Here is a 21,501-nt window from a genome sequence, read left to right as displayed (position 1 = left end):
AACCATAACATAAAAGTACACACAACATAGGTGTTAGAAACCATACAAGCAATAACGCTTACTAAGCTCACACATGCAAGACTGAACGTATTAATAGTTTCGCATTTTATTCTGAGTCATTATTAAAGTCGAAGAGCTGCCAAAGGCCTCCTTCTCCTGTTATGACACTGACTTCTGGTTCAGGCACCACTTTTTCCCACTTGGTCATCTTGTACTCCACAATCATTTGGGAGTTGTTTGTGTCCTGTGACCACATACTGAAGGGGTTTAGTGGTTGTTCAGCTGCACACATACTGACTGGAGCTACAGTGGTTTGCAGTTTTCCAGATTTGAGGTGATTCTCTGCAACAGACTTGTTGGTCATCAACCAGCTGTCACAAACAGAAGACAGAGGTGCTGTGTCTTTTTGTAAACCTCTAAGGTCATCATTCTGCTGGCTGTTGTTGGAGAGCTGTAGAGCCTCTTTTTGTCTCACCGACTGTCTTTGTGGAAGAACCAATGCTCTTTTTTTACCTCTGAAATTCAGGGCCTTCTGGCGTCTTCTGAGGACCTTTGGTGGTGGCAAAGCATCACAGGAAAGTTTCTGCCGATTTTCACCTGCATGCAAAGGCTTTTCTGGTTTAAAATCCACAAGGGGTCTATCTAAATACTCCTTGTTAGGGTCCTCAATTGGTGTAATGAATGAAGGATTAGCAGGTGGGCTTGTTATGGAATACTCTGACCTGACTTCTGTTTGCTTGAGCTGCTGCTGTCCTCGCACAGGCAGGACATGTGTATTCCTGTTTTGTGCTTTAGGTGTTTTAAATGGACACAGCATCCTGCTCTCATGTTTTTCAGCTGACATGAACTTCTCTAATAGTCCAGGAGATGTCTGTACTTCACTATCAATCATTCTGACAGAGCCACGTCCTGCTGTCGGACTGTGAATAGCAGTCAAAGTGCCAAGCTGAGACAGAATCTTTCCTAGCATTCCCTGTTCCTTGCTCTGCTCTGCTTTCAGATGGTCCAGATCCCGTTGCAGGTTAAGGAAGTTTGAGTTTAAATCTTTTGCAGCCAGACTGATCTAATTTGATAGAAAATGAATTAACACTACTTTGCTGGTAAACGGTGTATGCCTCTATATAAAAAACATGAATAAATAGTTTGATTGTCTAGAAGATGCTTATGCCCTTACCTTGGCTTCCCTATCCTCTATCCCATTTTGTGTTTGGCTCTGCAGAGTCTCAAAATGACATGTTATACCCTCTCTTACACTGTTTAAATAATCCTCAACTGCAATAGACAGTATGCATAGTATTAATGGTAGCACTGTGGTCTGTGGTCATTAACATTTTACCATCAGCAAACAGTTAAAAGAAACTAAGCAGAAACTTACTTGTTTTGGAAAAATTATCCATTTTCTCCACTAGTACTTCTCTGGTTTTGTCATTACTTCCCTCGATGCGATTTAACAACGTCTCTCTGATCTAAAGGTGTCAAAGTTAGTTTCTTAATAGTATAACGGTAGTATTGAAACCCACAGAACTTTCACTGTTTTGCAAAGTAACAGTGGCCTCGTCTACACTGCAAACTTTCGGGAGTGACAACCACATTTAAATGCGAGAGTGAATACCCTAAATATCTCTTTCCATGTCTGTACGATGTACAATGATTGACAGAGATAACCATAGCAACGTTCTACTGTCTCGCGTGCTTATCAATCACAGCTTTGACCAAAATAATATTAAAGCGTTATGTTTTGCAATAAACCTCCGTCTTGGCGTTGTGTGTTGTATGCATTTATGAGGCTGCTCCACAAAACGCTGTCTTTTAGTGTTGCCAGGTCCTCATCATTTTTGTACTTATATACTGTTGTGACGCTTAAACATTTATGGCTTTTGGCTCATGAAGTGAAGTTAGTGGTGTTATTAAAGTGTAAAGGTGTCGGTCCCAATATTTCGATATTGAGGTAAACCATTTGGATTTATTCAGTTTATTTTTTTCGTGCAAGATCTGGCAACTCTATGCAAAATGTTTATGCCTCTGTCATTTTCTGCAACGCACATACAGAAGACATTTTCCCTTCTAGACATTTATTTTTTCAGAAGAGAGACCTGTCATGTCTATTATGCAATAAAATACTTCATCAACAACTAGTTGTTCAGTTTGGTTATGAATTTCTGTAAATGCAGTTGTCACTATCTGCATTTTGCAGGACTTAATTCAGTTATAGAATGCGGTTGTCAGTCCCGGAAATGACTGAACTGTGTGTGTACAGACCAGGATTAAGCATGGGGGGGGTCAATGGTATTTCATGCATTCTGACTTTTTTACACAGTATAACAGTTGGATTCCTCATGCTAAACATAGCAAAAGTGTCAAAAAGCAGTTGGACGTGTTACAGAGTATTTCTGTGCCGAATGCACTTTGCCAGGGTTCGTACAAGTTTCAAAAAGTTTTTTTCGAACACAGGTACATCTTACGTATCATGGGTAGACGTTACGTATTATTATTTTTTATGGGCACATCCCCGGGAAAAAGACGCCCACATGTCAATAAGCAGAAGAGTGAGAACCGAGGATGCTAGAAGTCACTTCACGCGACAGCTTTGTTTTATATCAACAATCATACAAAAGAAGAAGTGTGTTTTTGGTTGTAGGGAGAAATAAGCCAGCCTTATGGAAACAATGGACATAGTTTCTTTATACGGGGTAGTTTTGCGTATGTTTGTTTAACTGGATTTCGTTGAAAAGTACCAACCGGGTCATGAGTTGCATGCGGTTAGAAAGACTTCTGTGTTATGTTTGAAATCGGCGCGTAAGTGCATATAATGTAAACGGCACGCACATGTAGTGAATCATAAGTTATCCAGTGTTTGCTTGGCTCATGACTCGCTCCTCTCACAGCTCGTGACTCCTCCTTCCGAATGTTTCTGTGTGTTATCTGAAAGAATCGCTAGAGCTGATCTGTCTTTTATAAATCTGATCTAACTTAAGACTCTTCGGAGATATAAAGGATTAAATACTGATGTTAATAGGTACTCAAGATTAACATCAGATATGCACAAACAGCGTGTGTTATGGGAGCTTTAAAAAGTGAAGTGACACCCAAATTTATATGCAGTGTGTACGAGGCCAGTGTTTCGCATGCATGTGTAGTACTTACACTTTCCAGAGACTCCTGCAATTGTAGAATTCTATGAGTGAGATTTTCTCTGAATGGAAAAAAGCAAAATATCAGGCCATATCCAAAGCTACTGTGTCAATCATTTCAGTAAGGTATTTAAATAGTTGAAAAACATTTTTATTACGGTTCCAAGGTTTCAGGGTGAATGGACTGAATACCTTTCATATTTTTCTTTGGCGTTTCTCTTCTCCTCTTCAAATCTGTCCAACATGCCAACAGCTTTATTACCAGTGAAATTTGGGATTTTGCCATCACCAAACAAAAATGGCTTGGAACTATAACTGGCTGACACCGGCATTTTCTTCATCTGCAAAAAAACAAACATTTGAATTTAATTTCTGGAGAGTGGGGATCAAAATCATGCAACAACATATATGTATATAAAATATAATATTTATCAATGCATTTGAATCGTTTTGGCATGAAAGATATTTACCTCCTGTGATTGTGTGCTTTTCTGAGAGCCTCCAATTTGGCCAGTCATATCCTGAGAAAAGCTCTGTGAATTTTCAGGCCAGAATTGAGAGCCCAGCAGAAACTGGGAATCAGTTTGTCTGGAGAAGTCATTGTTTCCAGGCCCTTTACCCGTTTTTGTTCCTCTATAAAAAAAAATCTGAATTAAATGTTTGTTAATGCTGAATATGACAATTTAGTACGCAAGAGGCATAAAACATACCCAGAAGATGAAGGGATATTCAAGACCTCGTTAATATTCCAAACGTTGGGTTTCATTTTTAAGGCTTCACAGTCACAATAATTTGCACTAGGAAAACAGACCAAAACACTTCATACTACACAAGAAAAGAAACCAATAATTCACTAAAGAGACGGCTAAATGGTGTGTTTCTTTTAAACACGTTTAGAAATTCTATAATTCTGTCATTCATCTAACGAACGTCAGGAATCAATTTAACGTTACTGGACACACGAGGCAAAACTGTATTTTTATGACAAAGTGGTGAGAAAACATAACAGCGCGTTACACCTTTTGAGCTCATCAAAAACTTACCTGAAAGTTATGTATGGTCATATTTTATAACGTTAGTGGCGACAGAAATGATTGTAACCAGCTCGCTTATAATGACCGTGAAGACTACTGTATTTCTGCGCGTGACCTCCTTAACGGCCCGCAGCATTTTTCCCGGGCTAAAGAATTCAAACCGTTCCAGATTCCAGCTATATTTACTTCGTATTTTGTCATCATCCAGACACCGGATCAATACACACTAATAAATTAAATCGCTAGGTGGCACTCTTTCAATGCTTAAAAGAAATTCGAGAGCCCTGTTTTTTTCTAAAGTTAATTTTTTTTATAAATTTCACTGTTTTTAATATAATGTTTATTAATATATGTTCTGAACCGACAAGAAAAAAATCATATGCCTTTAATTGAACTAGGCTTCTTTTGTGTAACATTTTAATTATATGCTTTTACAATAATTAATTCGTTCAAAGAAATACAAAAAATAATTTGGAATGTAGCTGAGTAAATTAAATAATGGCATTGTATATACTTATAAAATTATTGTTTGTGGAAATTAATGTTTGTGGTGATTTCAGTTAGATGATTTCTCTGTATGATGTGCTTTTCTCATTCACACGTGATTCTGGCTGGTTGTAAAACTCAAAACTCTGTGCACGTTGCATACCCAAGAATACAATTTATTTAGAGATTGTGTGGCTCCAGTTGTATTGTGTGGCTTATCATTAAACCAGTGAGGAGTTTGAAACTATTCTACTATTATTAGGTCAGCTGTTGTTCACTGTAAATGGAGTCGTCTTGTGCTAATGTTGCTCGCTCAATAAATAGTATCCTAGCAACCAAAGATACGCTTGTCTTCATAATAAAAGTATGTGTGCTTTGGAAGTGTAAAGTAACTCAGTTTCTAATATGATCCATCTTCTCTATAACATATAACATAACTCTATTTAAATTTTAGAATTAAAAATACAAAAATATGTTTTTGAGGGGAAAAATGTCAGTGGCTACTTTAGTGCCCCAATTGTATTAAATCGACTACTTACGGAATTGCCTTCAAAAGTATTGCGTATATTTGGGTATTTTTAACAGTTGATATATATGTATACATTTTTATTTATTAAGAGTGTTTATGTTCTAATAAAGACAAAACTGATCCAATAATGCAAAGCTGTGTAACAGACCTTTATTTTGACAGTGCACAGTTTATTAATCAGGAAGTAAACTCTCGTTGTCAACAGATTTCTGACACAACTTGCGTTTCATAGGTAAGTTCACCTATTTATTGTCATTTAAAACCTGGATAATGTCGTCAATGTCACATGCTTCTCTTTTATAGTGCATATTATATGGGGTTAGCATTTAAAACAGGCGACACGTTCATTATCAAGATTCTCAGATTACCAGTGACCAGACTGGTAAAGAACCTGTTGGGTTGGTTATTTGTTTGCGAAATTACGTTGTACTTGGGGGTAGAATGTGATACATTAGTTTATATTTTCTTACCAAAGTATAGAGTTTCACAAATTAAATAGGGCTGAAAAGAAGAGGCCATGTACAAGAGAAGTACACAATGAGATGAAAAGGAGCCTTGCAGCAATGTTCCATGTGGCTCACTCTTGATGTTGCCCTATACAAACGTTTATTAAAACATTGCTAAATTGAACACAACATGGTAATTCGTCTATTTGTGGCAAACATTATGGGTTGCAGATCGATATTGACTCAGTCTAACCCACAGGAGTAATCTCATCATGAGTAGAGTCTACTACATCCTCAGTGCTGCTCTATTTGTGTTAGCAATTCCAGAGACCAAGGTATCCCTTGTCTTTTCTCTTAAGGAATAATCACTTAACACTCAGTATGTGAGAGTATTTAACAACAATACATTAGTTACCATAACTAAGGTGTGTTCAGTTAAATATATTAAGGATGATTTCAGTCTTGATGTGTATATACAGTATGGATTTTTATGTTTCAGACTCTGCTGCACTCCAATGACTGTTGTGAAAGAATAAAGAAAATGAATGAAACCTGTGCAAATAGTACACTCTGCGATCCTGGTATGTTTGGTGTTTAACATCGATTTATAAAATATTTATATAGTAGGGGTGAGCGGGGCTCAAACTAACGCAGGGTTTACAAGGCAAGTTCACGTATTTATAGAGGGCAGAGCAGTCTGTGCTTTTTGTCTTTTTCTCTTACTGTAAGAAGATGATCTCCTGTAAAGTTTTGATGTGTTTTCGTTTAGATATTTAACAAAGAGTGTTTGGAGTCATTAAAGTAAATTTGTTCATCTTATGTTTTTTTTCCGATTTGGGTGTAAGTCACCAAGTCCAACCTTATATTATTTTTAGGGATGCACATATTGTCCACATATAGGCCAACATATCGTTATCGGCCGATAACTGCTTATTTTTTATATTATCGGTCTGATAGCAAAATTAGGCCGATAAATAAAAGCCGATAAATGATGGATTATTTTGGTTTGTTGAACCACTTCACTTGCTCATTGCTGACCATGTGGAGTTTTGATTGGTGCTTTCTGTGACATAGCACGAAGATGACACGTGTTGCGGGCTTAAGAAGAGTATGCTAGTCTAGCGCAAAGACAAGATGTCAGCGGCCTGGGAGTTTTTCATTGTGAAAATAATATGAATATTTATCGGCATATATATATATATATATATATATATATATATATATATATATATATATATATATATATATATATATATATATATATATATATATATATATATATATATATATATATATATATATATATCGGTTATCGGCCCCTAAATATAAAGAGTTATCGGTATCGGCCAAAATTTCAATATCACTGCATCCCTAATTATTTTAATCACTGTCTTGTTTCCTAAATATGGTGTTTTGGACCCCACTTGATATGCATTAATTGTATTCAGAATTTTTGTGGTTTATGTGGAATGTTCCCTTAAAAATACTCAAAACAAGGGATTCATCAATTCAAAAAATTTGTGTTGATACCGATATTTGATTACTTAGAATCACATCTACCGAACTGCTCATTGTTCAGAATGAAATCTGCCGATACCGATAGTTAGGTGATTTACATTAAGTAAATTCTGAAGAATACATATTCTAAATGTTATTCTTTCATATAATGACCATTAACATTGAACATTAAACCAATGATGCTTCTTTACATTTTGTATTCACAAATCTCAAATTCATTGCATTTTTTGTTCTATTTTGATTGACAGGATATATCGGCCATGACTATTGGCTGTTTTTAAACAATCGGCCGATAGTGTAAAAAGTGCTTTTTATCGGCTGATACCGATTATTGGACGATATATCGGTTAATCACTAATGATCATTTATTGTGTGATTCTTTGTGAATCCTTCTATAGGTCTCCTTAATGTTCAAGAAAACAATACAAACTCTTGTGTGTCATGTGACTCACCAGAGCAGGGAAATTCAACACTTAACAATAGTAAGTCCTGTGCCATAGACATATTAAATATTTAAATAGACATACAAAGAATGTTACGTGCATTCACATAGATAAAAATGTTGTGTGCATTTGCTCAGAATACTGAATAATATTTATATAATTTACTGTATATAATACATAATAATAATCCTTAACATTGTACATTTTATACTCAATAGCAAGGATCAGTCAAACACCATTACCTGAATTACCATTTATCGGTAAGTTAAAAGTGAGTGTGTGGGCAGTCCACAAACAAAACAGCTTTAAAAGCAAATCTATTTTCTATATTGGATTTCTCTAGTAGTCTTCATTTTTTGTGTATTATGTGTACAATGGCAGGTGGTCCAGGCGTGGCAGCCTCTGTTCTTTTAGGAACTCTGCTGATCAGCCTGGGTCTCATTCTCTCTGTTGCATCATTCTTTTACCTTAAGCGATCAAACCGCCTCCCTGGTGTCTTCTACAGGCGCAACAAGGGTAAGACATTTTGCTTACTGGCTCTATTTTTTATTATTTCAGTCTCTTATGATTTTTTTATGATGCATGTTACTATGTTTTTATTTGTCAGCTTTTATATTTCAACCAAGTGAGACGGTAAGATCTAAAATCTCTTTGTTTTTTCTGAATGTTAATAAATGCATTTCAGAAGTACTAATGAGGAAATGTTTTTTCCTTTTGTTTTTCTTTAACAGGCTATCATGATTCCTGAAGCCACCGCTTCAGGTATGTGAAACTACTATCTACTATATTTTTATTATCTGAATGCTATATATGGATCCATTAAAAATGTATATTTTATATGTTAGGAAGTGCATGTAAATTATTTTTTTCTGCAGTTCGCAAACCGAGATATGTCAGGAGGGAGAGGCCTTCAGCAACATCAGCATCCAAGAGTGCCACTGTGGCAACAGGGGCAGTAACAAAGGTATACAATGTGTGACCCGCCTTTATGAGCCAGATTTTAAAACCTGGAAGTCTGTCCCTTAGCACTGTTTTTTTTTTTTTTTTATTAAATTTTTGGTGAAAAATCTCAGTTGCGTACATGAGCCAGTGGTATGTTACTGATGTAGGCTTGCCAATATTTATTTATATATTTTTCATACAGTATATTTAGTTTTTCTTATTTTTAAGAGACGGTTGCACTACTAGAGTATTTTTGAGTGTCATACTTCAATCGAGTAACTTGTGTCCTCGATAAAATTTGTAATGTTTATATTTATTAGCATTATTTTAATGTGATATTGTACTATTAAATTTTGTGACATTGTACCTAAGATCCAAAACGAGACTTCCACAATTTGTGATGTTTGCACACAACTCCTCCAAACCTCATTGCACCTATTTGTATTTTTTAAGCTGAGATAAATCCATTTTAATGATTTTGATTCTGTACCTTTTCCACAAATCTCATTAGCACTTGCCACATACATCAATTGCTGGAAAATATATTTTATATTTATGTTGTATGCATATCAATACGATATTCAATATTTATGATTCTGGCATGCACCAAAGATGTTCCCAGATATATAATGAATAATTAAAAATGTGCTAGGTCAAGTGGCTTGAGCAAAATATAAGCAAAACTGTTGTGAAATGTCCCAAATAGTAGTGTTATAGTGTTTTGACCACTTTCTGTTTCCACTTTAAAAGACAAAGTGCCATTAACTAAACGTGCTAAAGAATGAAGAACATCTTGAATATTTTTAAGTTTTTAGATTGTATGATTATAGAAGAACTTGTATATGATCTGGTAAATGTATATTGTTTTAGTTGAAAAGGATAATGCTTGGTAAAGAAAGTAATGCACTGGTATTTATATGAAGGGGTTGAAGAGCGCAATTTTTCTTTTTCTTTTTTTTTTATTTTGTATTAATTATGTATTGCAAGTAGTGGCCTTCACAATGCCATATATATATTTAAGATTCTCCGTTTTAGGTTTTTCTCATTTTTTGAATTATTTTTATTTTTCTGTACCTTTTCTACATATTTTAGTATATGAATGTTTTTTTTATTGTAACATTTAAAATCTTCTGTATTCTGTTTTAATATAAAGCAAGTAATGTTTACTTAATAAATGTAAATGCCACTGTTTGTGTAGGGGGTAGGTCTGTTAAAAAATAACCAAGTAGATTCAAGTTATTTCTATTGCTGTTTTTATTGGCTGTTGTGCAGCGACTGGAAAGCATGTCCATAGGTTTTGTATACAACTTATGTTTAGATATCAGATGTTGGAACTTTTTGTATGTTGATTTCTTGATGTTGAGTATTGATCACAAATGAATATTTTATGATGTCAGTGTTTACGGAAATAAAATACATTTTGATTTATGATAATTCAGCAATGTTTATTTTGTATCCATTTCACAAAGCACACACACAAATATTTTGGATCACATCAACATGGTACAATATTACTCAATGGTGACAGTTGAAAAAGCAAAGAATGATGTTTGTAAAAAAAATTACTAAAATATTCCTATTGTGTTATAGTCATTTTCACATAGAATTCACATAAACTTTACTATTTTTATTGTCAGGAAACCACAACTTACCTGAAAGTGCTGCCTTTGGTAAACAGTGAGAATACATTAACTTAAAAAATATAACTACTTCCTCATAACGCAATGCTAGATCAGAATAAAACAAGTACTACTCAATGATTAGCACAATCCGTTGTGTGCTGTTTGTCATGCATGACGTTTATTACCACATTTCTTAATTTAAGTTCAAGTTCAAGTCTTTATTTTGCCACAGCAACCCACATTGTCTGGAAATTATTTCTGTGAATTGTCTTGAATACAACATAACATAACATATACATAAAAAACATACATTCCTAATTGAAAGCCAAGCTAACATTATGGCACTTATTACATCCAAACAACCCTTATGTATTTCTGCTTATCCTCAAGAAACAGAGAATAAAACAATGTGATCATTACTTTATGACTCTGTAAATGATTTGAATTTATGACTTACTTTTTTGAATGTTTTTATTATGCTTGTGTAAAATAAAATGCTTGTTTTCTTATCAGTGACCTGTTTTTTTGAAGTCTTTTATTGATATCAATATAATTGATATACACAAAAAAAAATGCTGGGTTATGTTTAGGTCAAAAAGGAACAAAACTTTTTTATATTTGACCCAACAATGTGTTAAAACAATCCCCCAAAAGTCTCTTTTGACCCAATGCTGGCACTACACACACACACACACACACACACACACATACATATATATATATAAAGAATTTTTTAAATGTGCTTTGTAAAAACAAACAAACATTATTCACTATTAAATAATTATTAACATAGCAAATAATATACAGTTATACCACCACTTAACAAAATAATGTACTGAGAAATTGTCTGTACATTTAAAGACGTTGACATTTTTATATTCTAAGTTTATTCAGTGTTCAAACCTTTGTCACTTACAATGCTTTGTCATCCTTACGTTATACGTCTACAATGACTGCACAGTACTGAAACCTAATCCTATTGGAAAATTGCTTCCTACTTCCCTCTCTTTGTCACCTGCTGCTCCTGAATTTACACAAGTAAGTGTGCGCAGGATGACTGAGGATCATACAGAATAAAGAAGAGGGTCATTTATGGTTTAATCAACTTGAGACAGTTCAGAAATATACTGAGACTTTGTAGAGCAAGTGAGGACAGTTTACTGGAGAACTGAGACAGGTGTGGAAAATTGCCGAATTTAATTTTTATAGGATCATACGTTTCAGAAGTTTTTGAAAAGAAGAAAAATATTCACCTCTTCTTTTAAGGTAATAATATATTGCTCTTACTAGGATTTTTATGTTAATGAATGTTTGATGTGAACTTTTTTAGACCATTCAAGCAATTTGTTGTATACAGTATTTAGGGGCAGTGTTACAGTGTTAATCTTTGCATGCCTTAAATTTTGTTATGTCAACTTACTATTATTTACCTTGACAAGAGATGAGTTACTACAACTTATATGTAATGAAGTTGACATTTTTCAACTAGCCTATATTTTATAAGTTATAACAACTCTTCTGTAATTATAACAACTCATCTCTATTCAAGATAAAAAAATAGTAAGTTGAAATGACTTGTAAATCTGAGTTAATTCAACAACAAAAAATTTAAGGCAGCAAATAATTTTTTACAGTGTAATTAATATTTTATGTGTTTCAATTTGCTGTTGCCTTTTATAGTATACACAATGCTGCAATAATAGAAACCACATTAACACAATACTGCCAATGTAATTAAATTATGCCATTACGTTGACATTTACAGTGAATTTATTTATTTAGCAGACTCTTTGATCCAAAGTGGCTTACAAATTAGAAATAATTAAACATTGTCTGAATGAAATTCCAACTAAAACAGCTTTGCTATAAAACTTTAAAAAGTGAAAGTAAAAAATTATGTAGATTTCTGGCAGCTGTTTGCCAGTAACTTACTGTATATTTAAATGTATGTTATTTACTCACAACAGTTTGTTCAAAGTTAATAATTATTAAAGGGGTTAATGAGGATTTTTGCTTCCCAGAATGCTTTGCATGAGGATATTATTTTATAGATTTTTCTGTAAAGATGAAAACTTGTTAATGTTTAATGTTTGTTTAAATTTGAAAAACTGTTGCCAGTAAATACTAATTTAAATCTACAGTAAGTTACTGGCAAACAGCTGCATAACTACAGTAATTTTTTACAGTGAAATGTGCTTTTTATGCTTTAATTTTCTCACTTTAAGTGAAAAAATTTATTTGAAAAAGCTTATATTTTTAAGGTGTTACCAATTGAAGTAATTTTTAAGAGTTTCTTCACCTTAAATTTTTCAAAATAAAGTACCGCATTGCATTCGCTTCGCTTTCTATTTGAGCGCGTTTGCCATGTGTCTACATTCAAAATAATGACTTGCGATAGATACGAAATGTGTACTTACAGTGTATTTCAGTAGTTACATGAATCAGTACATTAATCTTGTTGTGTAATCAAGCATCAGACTATTTTTATAAAGGTTCTCACCGATGTAACGTTTCTCAAATTTTTTATTTTTTTAAAGGGACACACTTCTAGAGTTAAAACATTTGTTTTTACCGTTTTGGAATGCATTCAGCTGATCTCTGGGTCTGGCGGTACCAGCATCGCACTAAAAATCAACCAAATCGTTTTCATATTTTCCATAATTAAAACTTGACTCTTCTGTAGTTACACCGCTTACTAAAGGGGGTCGCACACCGGCCGCGCACCTCAGCGTCGCACCGCATCGAGTCGCGTCTAGGACAACTCGGAGGTATCATAAACCGGAAGTGCACATTTAATAGCACGAGCTTCGTCAGAAAGCGTCTGCTTCAAAATGCAAAATATACGTTAGCAGCCAATATTAATCGTTAATGATTGGGACAAATATGATGTTATTTAATGTTAAACTATGTGAGTGGCGCTGTGTGGGGCGACAGGGATTTGAGCAACTTCCTGAGTCAAAGCTGGGCGGCGCGAACAGGCGTAAAACAATGTGTTCGATTTTTTTGTGTTCGAACGGCGTGGCGCTGCGCTCTCCTGAGCTGCACGGCCGGTGTGCGATCCCCTTAAAGGAATAGTCTACTCATTTTCAATATTAAAATATGTTATTACCTTAACTAAGAATTGTTGATACATCCCTCTATCATCTGTGTGCGTGCACGTAAGCGCCGGAGCGCGCTGCGACGCTTCGATAGCATTTAGCTTAGCCCCATTCATTCAATGGTACCATTTAGAGATAAAGTTAGAAGTGACCAAACACATCAACGTTTTTCCTATTTAAGACGAGTAGTTATACGAGCAAGTTTGGTGGTACAAAATAAAACGTAGCGCTTTTCTAAGCGGATTTAAAAGAGGAACTATATTGTATGGCGTAAAAGCACTTATGGGAGTACTTCGACTCGCCTGAAAAGTCCGCTCCCCTTCTCACTCTCATATATTAAAACATATTTTAATATTGAAAATGAGTAGACTATTCCTTTAAGACCGACGGAAAATTAAAAGTTCGGATTTTCTAGGCAGATATGGCTAGGAACTATACTCTCATTCTGGCATAATAATCAAGGACTTTGCTGTCGTAATGATATTACGCAGCGCCTGAAAATAGTCCCCTTGGTATCTGTCAATAGCAGGGGTCTATTTCGGGCATCCATCTACATTAAACTGAGGTAACCTTTTGGGACCCTGTCTATGAACTTCAAGATACAGTCTTATAATCTAATTATGAGATTAGGAGCATCAAAGATGATATTCATTGATTTCAATTTTTGACATGATCCTACCTAGTCAATATCTAGGTTATTTTTCACAGAATGCTCTGTACATTATGCAGAAAACAATAAATCCCAATTGGTATAGGAACATAGGGTCACATATATTTTTAAGCATTCATCATATCAGGTAATGACTGAATGATTATTTGTGCATTTCAGGCGTTTTGCTAACCACCCACAGCAGGATGCAAGACTCTGAATGGTCAACAGTAACACATCTTGGGACAATACGACACAAACAAGATGCAGTGCCTTCCAATAATAACATCACAAGCCACGACTGGAGTGACTTACCAGAATGTTCGATCTGCTTTTGTGCATACGACAACACTTTCAAGACTCCAAAGCTTCTTGATTGTACCCATACCTTCTGCCTAGAGTGCCTGGCACGTTTTGTGGCTATTGCACCGGAGCAGAATGTCACCCAGATCACCTGCCCCCTTTGTCGACGCCGAACATCTGTACCCGAGCATGGTGCCCCAGGTCTGCTCACCAGTCAGGAAGTTTTGGGTCAACTTCCGAGCGACCAGCAACAAGTGGAAAAAGTTTTCCTGGATGGACAGAAACTGTGCTACTCGAACACAACAATTCCCAACTGTATCTGTATTAACATCGCGGGGAACAAACAAGACGAGAGCGAGAGGAGTGAGGAGAGAACTGAGGGTTGTGGGCGGAGGCTGTTGAGATTTTTAGGGTTTTACGGTAACAGGAAGAGACTCCTACTCTTTCTCATAGTCATTCTTGTACTACTATTTGTCATAATGTGGCCTCTACAGTGTTTGTTTGTGTCTAAATGTGTCAGGGAAGAAGCAGGGACTCCAGCAACGTTTATTGTCACAAGGCCTGCAGTAGGGCACACATGAATGTTGTGAAACAGACTGAGGTTACCTTTCATGCAAACCCGGAAGCATTTACTTGAGTGTAAGCAAAACACTTTGTTGATAAGATATACTGCTGTGAAATTAAGGCTGATATAGCAGGAGAGACTAAAACACAGTTACATTTACAGCTTGATATTTCGTTCAAACCACGCAGCTTTCTCAAATTTCACTTCACTTTACTTTATTGTCTGTTCCTGAGAACAGAAATTTGACAAGTTTTACATTTATACAAAATATTGTTCACTGAATATTTGTTGATTTGCTTTTAAAGGTGGGGTGCATGATCTCTGAAAGCCAATGTTGACATTTGAAATCACGTAAACAAACACACCCCTACCCCAATAGAATCTGGACCTTCTTTTGACAGACCTGCCCCACACACAGTAGACACGCCCCTTACTGCTGATTGGCTACAAGTGTGTTTTGGTAGTCGGTCCGACTCCCTTTTCCAAAGTGTTTTTAAAAAATCATGCACCCCACCTTTAATTGACGCATTTATACTTTTCACACTTCATTGTAAATTATTTTTTAATGTTTAAATATTTTTGTAATTTGTGATAAATTGATACTGTTTTAAACCTTTACATTTTTATTTATATTATCATTTTTATAATTTTATGAATTAATATTTACTAATAAGGCTAATAATTTGCTTTATATTTATATACATATATATACATAAATTGATTTACTATACTGTAGCAATGCTTTATTCCAAAACTGGAAAAGCTGAATTAATACACCCCCTAGTTTCTAGAATTTTTATAATAAATTTACTTTAAAAGATTAATTTTATTGTTAACATGAACATGCTTTTACAACATGTTTACATTAACACCTCGCATTCTGTCATATGTTTATTACAGTAGGCCCTATAAGTAAAGCTTAATCCTGAGTTTTACCTTAGGCACACTCTACCAGCATCAGGTGTTTAACCCTTCACTGAATAGCTGCAGGTACACAATGGTACCGTCTCCCTAGAGAAACTATATTTATATATATGTGAAACAGGACACCCTTCTGAAAATGTAAGCACATACGCACACTGACATGTGATCAGATACAAGGTTCTATTTATAACAGACCTGGACTGAGGGTCCTCCTGCAAGGGCAGTGGGACTCTAGTCTGTAGATGGTGCCATGCCAGTGCTGGATTAACACTGAAATGTTTAAAAGCGTAAATAACAGCTAAAGGTAAGAGAGATCTATGAGGAGAGATGTTGTAAAGAAATTGCCTACATGCCGAATCTATAGAGTTAGAGGTCTGTGGCAAGTTTTGTTTATTAAGTTTTGCAAATATTTTTCACCTGTTCTCTGTGTATAGTAGTAGTGTACCATAAATATTTTTGCCGTCCTTAACCATGCACAGAACTAAAATAGCTATTAATATTATGAAATAATCAAATGCAATTGTTGCATTACATGTTTCAATTTATGAATTTGGCAGACACTTTTATCCATAGTGACGTACAGTGCATTCAAGCTGTACATTTTCTTATCAGTATCTGTGTTCCATGGAGATGGAACGAATGACCTTTGCGTTACTAAAGCAAAGCTTTACCAGCTGAGCTATACGAGTTACTATGTACATGTGTATTATTACATCTAATTATATGAATTCACATAGTTCTAAATCTTAAAATTCAACATTTTGGGCGGTTTTCTGGACAAAATTTAGGTTAATTCAGGACTAGGCCTTATTTATATATTTAAGTTAAATTTTTAGGTTTTTACAAACATACCATACAAAAAAAAAACATTATAGGTGTGCATCTTAAAGGTCCAGTTTTTCCTGTTTTCGAAGCCTTGATTGTGTTTACGGTGCACAATATAACATGTGTTTATGTTTTGTGTGTAAAAAAATCCAGTATTCTTATGTACTTATCTCTATAGCGCTGTTTTTACTGTCCTAAAAAACGAGCTGATGTCTTCCTTGTTCTATGAAGTCCCTCCTTTAGAAATACGTATCGAGTTCTGATTGTGTAGTTTGTTTAGTGTGTTGTGATTCGACAGCAGCTTAGCTTAGCAGAGCCGTTTGAGCTTAGTTGGCGACTGACGTATTCCTGTGGGCGGAACCTAGTCAAAAACTCGAATGCTGCGTTTACACCAGCCGCGGAAGAGGCGTCAAGCGCGAGTGATTTCAATGTTAAGTCAATGTAAAGACGCGTTGATGCGCGTCTGGAGGTCTTGCAGCCCGAAAGAGGCGTTTAGCGTGGCGCGGTAGACGCGATTCTGCCTCATTTGCGCGTCTAGTTCGCGAGAATTGAGCTTTGCCGCGCAAAACGCGCGAGTTGAAAAATGTGAACTTTGCCGAAAAAACGCGCCGTGTTAACCAATCAGGAGCTTGCTTTAGTAGTGATGTGATAACAGAAAGTGAGTGGAGCATCATGGAATTATTACGACACACACTAGTAAAGATAAGTAATCTTTACTAGTAATCAAGAATATTAAGGGGGGTTTCCCAGACAGGCCTTATCCAAGTCTTAAACTAAAATGCATGTTTGAGCTGCCTTCATTTAAAAACATTATACTGACATATCTTAACATATATCAATGCCATTGTTTTGTCTCAGAATTCACACCAATATTGTTTTTGTTTGTAAAAACTACTTAATGTCTTATAACCAAGGTTTAAGATTAATCTAATCCGTCTCCAGGAAACTGCCCCATTGTTTTCCATAATAGTATGAAGAAACGAGAAGACGTCAGCTGTAACAGTAGAGAAAGATACTGTAGTGTTGCGCAGATAGACTAAATTAAGCTCTGGGAGTGTTGGTAAAGATAATACAGATAAGATTACTTCTTATTAACTGTTGTAAACCAGGATCTACTAAACTAGGTCATTTAACCAAACATCTATGCAAAATGTAGCCAAATACAAGAGGACAACATACAAGAGGGTCTCATGTCAGGGTTCCCACACCTTAGTTAACTTTATATTCAAGGACCTTTCAAGGACTTTCTAGGTCCAATAACCTCAAATTCAAGGACTAAATATGGGGACACATTTCAGGTCAGAGCAAGGTTACATCGTGTTACCTTTTAAGATACATTGTTACAGTTCACTTTTGAGGGAACTTGTGCTGCGTCACTGCGGTGACACTTTGGGTACACCTCTAGGTGTAAGTGCATCTGAATGTGTATATCAAATTCAACCAATAGTGAGGGTTAACGACAAAGACAGGGTGACGCAGGAGCCAGGAAGTATATCGCTATCTGAAATATTGCCAAAGACGGCATTACAGGGACGCAGGAAGTATGGCAAGGGAGACGCAGCGTCTCATTCCCTTCTCAGTGAACCACAGTTACATTCGTTACCAGAGATGTTTTCATGCGTCAAACACAACTATGCAAAAAAGCATTTTGGTATTAATCAACATTCGTATACAGAACATTTAAAGCAAACAGTTTAGCACACACACTAGAATTTTTATGATATTATCCTACACTACACAGGGAATAATATGGATTTTTTTTCAGAAAACTTCTTGCATAAAATAGATTCGAGCACTTTCAATGACCTGTATCTATGTATGTATATATTCAAAAACTTCTGAGGGCCTTGATTTTTCCCCCCGGAATAAACATTCAAAAACTTTCAAGGATTTCAAGGACCCGTGGGAACCCTGTCATGTGTGAAGCTATAGGATTTCCTCTTTCTGATATGTTGTGATCCATAAATTAGACCTCATAATGTCATGAACACACAATCTGTGTTCAGTCAGTTTACAATTAAACCAAGTTTTCCACCTGTTACTATGAAATAGCCTATACAAATTTATTAAGATCTATACTATCAATTATATATATTATTGAGTTGTAGTCTTTTGTGAATAAAATTGGGAAGGCAAAAAAAATCTTCCTAACAAATTGAATACATGGATTACAAAAAACTTGTGCATAATTTTTTTTCAGATGTTAGAATAAAGCCTGCAATGGATGACTTTGACCACAGTGTGCTGATAGCAGAGCAGGACTGGGATTATTTCTATACAGAAAGTGAGGAATGCTCCGTTCAGCAGGCTAAACTCGCATCCTTGGATGAATCTGGTCTTAGTGATGTTGATGATGATGAAATCTCTATGCACACGTCTTCGGCTCTTCCTCAAATCAGCGCTCACGTCGAAGAAAAACAGCATGCATCTATACATACATCTCAAAATTCTGAATTGACCGAATGCTCCAGCCTTAAAAACGACTCTGCTGGACAGACCTGTGATGCTAGATTGAAAGACCGGGGAACCACGTCTGAATGTTTTTGCCTGGACAACAGTAATGAAGAAATCAGTGCCACTGAGCCATCAGACTTGGTTACAAATAATTTAAGAGGAAATGGTGAGAATCAAGGAGAGAATAAAGCAACGTCCTCACTATGTAATCAGAATGAAACTGGATCAGAAAATGCAGTAACCAAAGTGACAGACAGCTCACCAGTTTTGAGAAAAGAGAAGGAACGTTGGTTTGTCACTGTGAACGACAGCCCGGTCCGTCTGAGAGAAAAGGTTGGCACGTCAGGACAAAAAAAAAGAAGAAAAAAAAAACTCTCTAAAAATGGGAATCAGCAGAGTGGAGGACGCGACAGCCTTTCTGCCTTAAATAACAATGCAGAGAAAATAAAAGAATTTTCCGACAGACGAAAATTTGAGCGACCTCCCAAAAGCGGTTCTGACGACTTACTATCCAATACATGTCTAAACAATGGTCATAAGGAAAATGATTTATCCAACTCGTGCAATATTCAAGAAGAAATTGAACATACACCTGACAATTCTGTCCAATTTATTAATAACAGAGGAGAGGGAAGTCCCAAATTTATTTTGGGTGCCTCTACACCGACTGACCCTTTAAATAGTGAAAGTACAGGACAGCAAGAATTATTCGAACAGTCCAAAAATGAAAAAGAATCACCTTCTTCCCAAGACACACTATGCCTACAATCCTCAAATACCAGATCTAAGACTCCAGATTTAGGTCCAACTCGACCCATATTTGCCATTTCTTCCTTTTGGGATGAAATGGAAAAATTGACAATAAATGATATTTTGGATCTTCGATTAGCTAATATGTCTCCACTGAAAGAAAGCATTATTCCAGACCAAAGTAACTTTTTGGACACTGTTGATGCTCATGAGGTGGATTTTAAAGATGATAGCATAGAAGATATCGGCCTGGTAGAGGACGCAGCGGATTCAGACTATTTCACACATCTGGATGACTGTAAACCAGATAGGTCAAGCTGCGAGTTCTCAACCTTTTCTGATTACGATGAAGAGTTTCAACAACTTCACGGTTTTAGTACGAACCCCAGCCCTGAGCCCTGTGAAATCAAAACGCAAAGGTTTCTAGAGCCTACTTGTGCAAAAAGCTTCCTCCAAGATGACCAAATTTGGCCATCAAATGAGATTGTGAGACTGTATCCTGAAGGTCATCTGTTTTCGGAAGCACAATCACAGATCCGGGATACGTTTCTTACAACGAATCAAGGCGTAAGTTGCTTTCTGTTGGACCACTGTGACATCAGGAGATCAACACCTTCACCGGTTTTATCAATGTCGGATGTTGTAGACGATCACTGCCTGCTGTCCATGATTGAAATCTTGAATGACACGGATTCTGAACAATTCCGGACAAGAACCTCAAACAGACACGTTTCAGTTCCATTTCCGTTTTCGCAAAACCCATCTGTGCCGGAGATGTACGAGGACTTCTTTACAGACTTTGAAGTTGGGAATTTTTTCTTTCCTTCAGTTCAAGGTACAACAAAATTTGAGAAAAACATGGTTCCCATCTATTCTTCTTCTTCTCGCTCACTAGTTAAAGAAATGATACAGTCAGACAGCGAAGACGAAAGTACGCCAATTCGAGTTGTAGCTCATTGTAACTCTTCTGGATCACCAAACATGTGCTTTATCACTGACCGAAGAAATCCTTGGAGAAACCTTTCCTTGAGACGAATCAAGTTTTCTTTCATGGAAAGGATCTGGTTCAGGATGGCCACCTCTTGGGTTTCTCCTAAAATTCCAATAGATGACAAAGTCTTTCAAGAAAATTGGAATATTGGAACAACATCAAATTCATCTATAAGTCTCCTGGAAAACCAAGCTCTTGGAAATCTGACGGAAAAGCAGATATATGCAAGCTCTACTTTCTCAGGACCAGGTACACAACTCTTCTCATGCAAGTTTTTTGGAGATGGAAAATGGTAACAAGACTAACATGGCAACTTTTCCTTGCAGGTATAGATCGCTTTCGGTTTTCTATAAAGCAAGCAGACATGTGCCTTGTTTGCATTGCTTTTGCATCTTGGGTGTTAAAATCCATCAACCCACAATCTACAGACATGTGGAAAGCAGGTAAGACACAATGACCAGTTTGTTACATATTAAATTAGGCAATTTATTCGGATAATATATGAGCACACAAAATTAACATGATGCTTTCTCCATTCTATTTATTCTTAGCTCTTCTGGCGAACGTGAGCGCGATATCTGCCATCCAGTACTTGCGATACGTAAACGAAGAGGATGAACCATAAGAATTCACTATTAGAGCTTTCTCACAAGGGGCCAGTGTACAGAAAAGGGTTAATTTTGCACAAATTCACACCAAACACTCTTTAGTAAATACACATTTTAGGTGGTATTTCCTAACAGTCTAATATATATATTTATGTTCAATAATAAATAACTTATCAAAGGACA

General features: G+C 35.9%; 4 protein-coding genes across 7 annotated transcripts; 3 read left to right on the top strand and 1 right to left on the bottom strand.

The window, feature by feature from the left end:
* Window positions 1-88: 88 nt before the first annotated feature.
* Window positions 89-4,679, bottom strand: ccdc36 (coiled-coil domain containing 36). Of its 2 annotated transcripts, XM_055213377.2 has the most exons (8): window positions 4,175-4,679; window positions 3,842-3,928; window positions 3,602-3,764; window positions 3,324-3,472; window positions 3,145-3,193; window positions 1,376-1,466; window positions 1,175-1,272; window positions 89-1,063 (listed from the first exon to the last, which is right to left on the bottom strand). In XM_055213377.2, the coding sequence occupies exons 2-8, from the start codon at window positions 3,895-3,897 to the stop codon at window positions 107-109; spliced, it is 1,563 nt and encodes a 520-aa protein (XP_055069352.2). In that variant the 5' UTR covers window positions 3,898-3,928; window positions 4,175-4,679; the 3' UTR covers window positions 89-106. The 2 variants fall into 2 exon arrangements, with proteins under 2 accessions (XP_055069352.2, XP_073726461.1); XM_073870360.1 differs by having other exon boundaries at window positions 3,842-4,679.
* A 68-nt stretch (window positions 4,680-4,747) lies between these two features.
* On the top strand, window positions 4,748-9,963 carry c8h1orf159 (chromosome 8 C1orf159 homolog). 3 transcript variants are annotated; one of them, XM_055213400.2, is made up of 9 exons: window positions 4,748-5,412; window positions 5,886-5,961; window positions 6,126-6,207; window positions 7,543-7,626; window positions 7,806-7,847; window positions 7,969-8,103; window positions 8,195-8,220; window positions 8,319-8,349; window positions 8,463-9,963. In XM_055213400.2, the coding sequence occupies exons 2-9, from the start codon at window positions 5,899-5,901 to the stop codon at window positions 8,564-8,566; spliced, it is 567 nt and encodes a 188-aa protein (XP_055069375.1). In that variant the 5' UTR covers window positions 4,748-5,412; window positions 5,886-5,898; the 3' UTR covers window positions 8,567-9,963. The 3 variants fall into 3 exon arrangements, with proteins under 3 accessions (XP_055069375.1, XP_055069376.1, XP_055069377.1); XM_055213401.2 differs by having other exon boundaries at window positions 5,858-5,961; XM_055213402.2 differs by lacking the exon at window positions 5,886-5,961.
* A 1,210-nt stretch (window positions 9,964-11,173) lies between these two features.
* Window positions 11,174-15,401, top strand: LOC129450548 (RING finger protein 223). Its single transcript, XM_055213398.2, has 2 exons — window positions 11,174-11,417; window positions 14,079-15,401. Exon 2 carries the CDS (start codon window positions 14,105-14,107, stop codon window positions 14,780-14,782), a length of 678 nt encoding a protein of 225 aa, XP_055069373.1. The 5' UTR covers window positions 11,174-11,417; window positions 14,079-14,104; the 3' UTR covers window positions 14,783-15,401.
* Window positions 15,402-15,439: 38 nt separating this feature from the next.
* Window positions 15,440-21,496, top strand: perm1b (PPARGC1 and ESRR induced regulator, muscle 1b). The gene is made up of 4 exons (XM_055213368.2): window positions 15,440-15,994; window positions 18,716-20,959; window positions 21,037-21,153; window positions 21,262-21,496. Exons 2-4 carry the CDS (start codon window positions 18,736-18,738, stop codon window positions 21,333-21,335), a joined length of 2,415 nt encoding a protein of 804 aa, XP_055069343.2. The 5' UTR covers window positions 15,440-15,994; window positions 18,716-18,735; the 3' UTR covers window positions 21,336-21,496.
* Window positions 21,497-21,501: the final 5 nt, after the last annotated feature.

This window comes from Misgurnus anguillicaudatus, chromosome 8, assembly GCF_027580225.2.
Source record: "Misgurnus anguillicaudatus chromosome 8, ASM2758022v2, whole genome shotgun sequence".
Lineage (NCBI taxonomy): Eukaryota > Metazoa > Chordata > Actinopteri > Cypriniformes > Cobitidae > Misgurnus > Misgurnus anguillicaudatus.
This window is presented reverse-complemented; position numbering and strand designations above follow the sequence as displayed.